Source organism: Parasteatoda tepidariorum, unplaced genomic scaffold (genome assembly GCF_043381705.1).
Source record: "Parasteatoda tepidariorum isolate YZ-2023 unplaced genomic scaffold, CAS_Ptep_4.0 HiC_scaffold_3540, whole genome shotgun sequence".
In the NCBI taxonomy this organism is placed as follows: Eukaryota; Metazoa; Arthropoda; class Arachnida; order Araneae; family Theridiidae; genus Parasteatoda; species Parasteatoda tepidariorum.
The window spans coordinates 1-6,002 of NW_027261689.1; the positions used below are offsets into that span (position 1 = coordinate 1).

The window sequence follows — 6,002 nt, forward strand, 5'->3', positions numbered from 1 at the left end:
ACTTTCATCTGTTAATTTTTTTCAAGATTTAAAAAAAAGTATGAATTTATTGTACTTGCAAATTCTCAAGAAACGAGAACATTCACGAGAAACTGTTTTGATGGCCCTGGCTTTGACTGACTTTGAAACACAAATAACTACAAACAGTAGTTTCGTATACTAACGTGTCTGTGGACTCTTAACAATTGGTATTTATTGTGTTGATGAAGTTTTACAGTTGTGAGAAGTCAGTGCTATACACCTTTGTTAAACTAAATAACTAATAGAAAATATAATATTATTTACATTTTATTAAATGAAATTTAAAAATATAGCTTAGATATCTGCCAAGTTTGTGCATGCTCAGTGTGCATAAGAAAAGAATCAAAGATGACTCAAAATTCATTGAAAAAGTTATAAACAGATTTTGACAGCGAACAATACAATTACAATTTGATTAAACAATTTTTTAATTGTTATGTGTCAATAATTAACTAATTATTTGTTTTTGAATAAAAATATTTTCAATAAAAAAAATTTATAACAAAATTGTTTTTCTGTATCTCTTTAATTGTTTAAAAAAAAAAGTCAGGGGGCTGCAAGTGCACCCTCTTGCACCCCGTTACCGGCACCCTTGGAGAGTGATGCCTTTACTGAACCAAAATGCCTATTTTACACATAAACCTAAATGTCTATTTTACACATTAGGAAACAATAAAAATTTGGTGAAGAAATGCAAAAATTTTCAGTGTTTTCTTAAAGTATGATTTCTTTAGAGTATATAATTACCTAATGCCATTTGAGTAAGTTTATTAACTTTAGAGTTAACACCAACTAATCTATACAATCCTTCATCATCCAAGCCTCTGATTTCTATAGCATCAATGCACTGCTGAACAAAAAAGAATCCCACTTCATCAAGATAATCTGTAAATAAATGAAAACTTTTTAAACAAATTTGTTATACAAAAATTTTATTGAATGCAAAACTGTTAAAAAAAATTATTATATGCTGAATGAATCTTTATAAAACAATTCTTATTTCAAGATTGATTGTATAAATTTTTTAAAGCTTGATATAACCTAGTAACTTTGAACCCAGAAAACAAGAAGAGCCCAACAAAAAGTTGCTCTGATGACACACTTATTAAATGAGGTAAATTTACATCACATTATAAAGTAATATTAAATTTTCTTTTTTGAAACACAATTTTATTAGTAAAAGATGAATGCAACAGGTAATAAATAGAAATAATGCATTAAATATAAACAATAAAGATAAAAACAATGCAGACTTCAAGTGACCTTCGAATTCTCCTTAAAAAAATAAATGTTTTTATAAAACTATTGCTAAGAGTAATTCTGCTCTCAACTGCTCAAAGAACATCTTACCTTTATTGTGCATACACAAACAATGCTAAGATAATGTAGTTTGCATAGTTGCATAGATAAAATCAATACTTTGCCGCATTTCAAAAAAATTTATAGAAAGTAAGCTTTATGAATTTGGCTTGATTTTTTTTAAAAATTACATCACTCAGTTTCTTACTCAGTTATGGGAAATCTGATGTTAAGTTCCTAACAGAAAGTGTGGTTATTTTTGAAGGATTTCACACAAGTCATTTGTTTGTGTATGATTGGTTTGTTGCTTTACCTCTTAAAGTTTGTGATTCAGTTCTTTGTGTTTAAAAACAACCTAATTGTATGCAATATGTTCTGCAAGAGAACTTTTCTGCGAATTTGTTCAAAACAAATATGCATATGATGATACTAACTACTCTACTCTACCAGTCCAGGGGTATTTAGACGGGGAAGAGAAAATGCTGGTATGAACTTGTACTACATTTCTTAAGCATACATATGCAAAACTTTGTATCTTTAGCTAGATTTCTTTGGATATAAAAATTACAAAGAGATATTTTTTTAAATAAACCACATAAGAGGTGTCCCACACCTTAACCACATAAGAGATAGTTTGAAAATCAAATAAGGAAAATAAAATAGAAATAGTAATGTATAGTTTGTAGGAAACAAATGCATATCTGCTAATTGACAAAAACTATGTAACAATGTTTGCAAAATAACTACATATTACAATAACATAATGCTGAGCCGTGGTAGCTTAGCGGATAATGGGTTCGCCTTCCAATGAGGTGAATCGGATTTGAATTCCAGTGTTGGCAGGTCAATACGAATTTTGCAACCAGCTTGCTCCGAGCACAAAGCTGACGTAAAATAGGCTCAGTGGTAGACGGATCATAGGTTAGAGTCCCTTTGCCATGAGGCCAACCGTAGGAGGTTTCCCCTTCCATGTAATGCAAATACGGGTTAATTCCATCAAAGAGTCATCCACGAAGGCAAATTTCTTTCAGTATTTGGAGGCAGGGGTTCCCTTGTCTTCGGGATTGAGTTCAAAATTACAGAGTTGAACATTAATAGTTGTAATCCCAAAAATTAGGTCGGCAACGATGGTTTCAACGATGGTTATAAAATAAAATAGTCTAAGGATATCTGAGGAGAAAATTAATAAATATCTATGAAAATATTTCATTTAGAATTGTCTGACATGCAGCAGAAATCATTGTTTTAGAATTTTTTCAGTCAGAATTGCCTTGTGCTGATGAGTTTCGTAGCTAATTTTAGTACTTAGGGTTGATGGTAAGGTTGATGGTTAGGTACGATGGTTATAAAATAAAATAATCTAAGGATATCTGAGGAGAAAATTATTAAATATCTATGAAAATATTTCATTTAAAATTGTCTGACATGCAGCAGAAATCATTGTTTTAGAATTTTTTCAGTCAGAATTGCCTTGTGCTGATGAGTTTTGTAGCTAATTTTAGTACTTAGGGTTGATGGTTAGGTACGATGGTTATAAAATAAAATAATCTAAGGATATCTGAGGAGAAAATTAATAAATATCTATGAAAATATTTCATTTAGAATAGTCTGACATGCAGCAGAAATCATTGTTTTAGAATTTTTTCAGTCAGAATTGCCTTGTTCTGATGAGTTTCGTAGCTAATTTTAGTACTTAGGGAAACAGATTTTCTTTTTCCTAAGCAGAACGAAGGAAATCAAGTATCTATATCACGGTCTCTCTTCTATAACTGATTTTTCAAATTTTCATTTATTTTTAGACACTTTGTTTATGTATATCATTGTATAAAATATTATTCATCAGTTATAAAAAAACTGAAATAAATAATACAAAAACAATTATTGAAATCACTTTTTCCTAACAATATTAAGAGTTACATCAGTTTCAGTCTTTAGTAAATAAGGAAAGAATAAAATGTTAAAAATGAATACAGAAACAATAAATAATCTTACACTCTTCTTGCTTTGGTAGTTTCCCAGTTTGACTGTAAGCCTAAGGAAAGAAGAATACAAGCATCACTGTATAAAACTTTCGAATAAAACAAAAATTGAAACTTAATTATGCAATGAAACAAATATAAATTTATACACACATTTATTAATTTTCAGTGACCAATGTAACAAACATTTAAAATGCTAGAAAATTACAGACTAAATAGAGCAAGCTTTTAATATGAATAAAAAAAAATTTATCTTTATCACAATAAGTAATAATTTTTATATACAAATTACAACTGTGAGATTCATGCAATTTCTAAAACAGAAACTTCAAAGAAAACAAAAAAATTTCTATAAAATTACAACAAATTATAAAGAACTTGAAAAATATACACTGGTGTTAGAAATCAAGAGAATTTGCAGACTTGGTCGGTTATTTCTAGAACTACTGGACCGATTTTAATGAAATTTGATATCTACATACATCGATGCAATGCAAAACAAATAACCATTCAACAATTGTAATACATGCTCATGATCATGCGCAACACTCGCTGGAGTTCGAAGGTATTAAACAGCGGTAGCAGAATAACAAAAAAAAATGGGTTAATATGGTGGTATGGTCCCCTCTTGCAGGCCTTGTAGTGTGATTTCATATTTAAAATAAGGCAGTTTATTATTTCCTGCGGCAATTGGCCTGATTTGTCCTGAGGCAATTCTATACCTTACGACACCAACGAGTGTTAGGCACGACTATGCACGTGTATTACAATTGTTGAATGGTTATTTGTTTTGTATTGTATCAATACATGTATGGATCAAATTTCATTAAAATCGGTTCAGTAGTTCTAGAAATAATCGACCAAATCTTTCAATTCTCTTAATTTCTTACGCCAGTAAAATTCTCATATTAATTTCCTTTGAGTACAATTAAAATTTATTTTTGATAAACACATATCTTAGTAACGACAAAAAAAGTGCTCACTGGTTCCTTTCCATCCATAGCATCCATCCACAAATGTCTATCTTCTTCAGATAATGCTTGAAAAGTAAGAACACCTGGTTTGTCTTCACATATGATGTCAAAACAGAACCTTTTATCAATGGAATCTGACATACGCCTACAAAATTTATTATATAAGTATTAGTTAAACATAATTAAATAAAACTTTCCCCTCCCATAAGGCAAGTTTAAAAATCTTGGCCAACTGCAGCTGCCAACATAGATAGGAAAAATATCCAGTAGATTTCAGAAAATAAAATAAACTTCATGATAACTGTTGCATAATGTACTACAGTTTGTCTAAAATTAGAACTCCCCCAGACATTAGTCTGGACCAGTGGTGGTAAATATGGTGACGAGGTATAACTATTTCAAGTAGGGGTGCGGGGTCACTGTTTTGGAGTGGTTTTGGGTCGGGTAGGCGAGAGAAAGGGAATCTCTTCGGTATATTGTGTTAGTCCTAGAGTGAAGTTACCCTCCCAAAAATGCACCATTCTTGTTTCCATAGCACCAGACAGCCTTAGACTTTGTGGCAGGAGGAATTTTTAGCTTAGACAAACTATAAATATTTTACAAATAGGGAATTTTAGGGATTTTAAGAATCATCAAAATAGAAAAACTGCAATATTATCCAGTTATGATTAACATTAAATAGACTTCAAATGTTAAGCATTATGTTTATTCATAATTTTGAATAATAATAGGCATTTAATTCATCAAAGATAGTTAAAAGATTTAAAAAGGGAATTCTGAATAAACTGAAAGTTTTAGAACAAAAAACAATTTGAACTGATTTATGTAAATGACGCTCGCTTCATTTTGTATTAGTAATACTTATTTAAATATTCAAGCAAGCAATAATCTGAGCGAAAATTCTATTTCAAATGGGATTTTTTTAGCATTGCATAGCTGCCAACATGGATAGGAAAAAAATTCAGTAGATTTCAGAGAATTGATAATTGATAATTGTTACATATTGTATTAAATATTTTACACATAGGGAATTCTAGAATCATCAAATTAGGAAAACTGCAATATTATTAAGTTATGTTTATCATTAAATAAACTTCAAATGTTATGCATTATGTTTATTCATAATTTTGAATAATAATAGGCATTTAATTCATCAAAGAGATAGTTAAAAGATTTAAAAAGGGAATTCTGAATAAAATAAACTGAAAGTTTTAGAACAAAAAAAGTTTTGAACTGATTTCTATAAATGCGGCATGCTTCATTATGTATTAGTACTACTTATTTAAATACTCAAGAGAGCGTCAACTATTATGTGTTTAAATATTCTGAGCGAAAATTCTATTTCAAAAGGGATATTTTTTTAGAAAATTTACTCAATTTTAGAGAATTTTCTAAACTGTACAAAAACTAGAAGAATTTTTATTAAACCAGTAGACCATGAGAAACTGGCAAAATCCAGTAATCTACTGGTAATTTTTATTTTAGTTAAATATTGGGACCCAGTTATGATTTTTTAGTTAAAAGAGATGCCTATCCCTACATACAATACAATAAAAAAAGGTTCAAATAATCAGATCAAAAGTATATAAGTTTTGCAAATACTACTTTTTAATAAAAATATATGGTTATAAAACTTAAGACATCGAAATAAAAAAAGTGAACTAGAAGTAAAATATTTTTTCTTAATTTTATCTTATTTAATTTGTGGAAAATTATTTTATTTGTACTT

General features: G+C 29.2%; 1 protein-coding gene across 1 annotated transcript; it reads right to left on the bottom strand.

Annotated features, from left to right (window-relative positions):
* Positions 1-723: 723 nt before the first annotated feature.
* LOC122273298 (rho GTPase-activating protein 26-like) lies at positions 724-4,440 on the bottom strand. Its single transcript, XM_043057376.2, has 3 exons — positions 4,283-4,440; positions 3,313-3,352; positions 724-906 (listed from the first exon to the last, which is right to left on the bottom strand). The coding sequence occupies exons 1-3, from the start codon at positions 4,412-4,414 to the stop codon at positions 752-754; spliced, it is 327 nt and encodes a 108-aa protein (XP_042913310.1). The 5' UTR covers positions 4,415-4,440; the 3' UTR covers positions 724-751.
* Between the last annotated feature and the right edge of the window lie 1,562 nt (positions 4,441-6,002).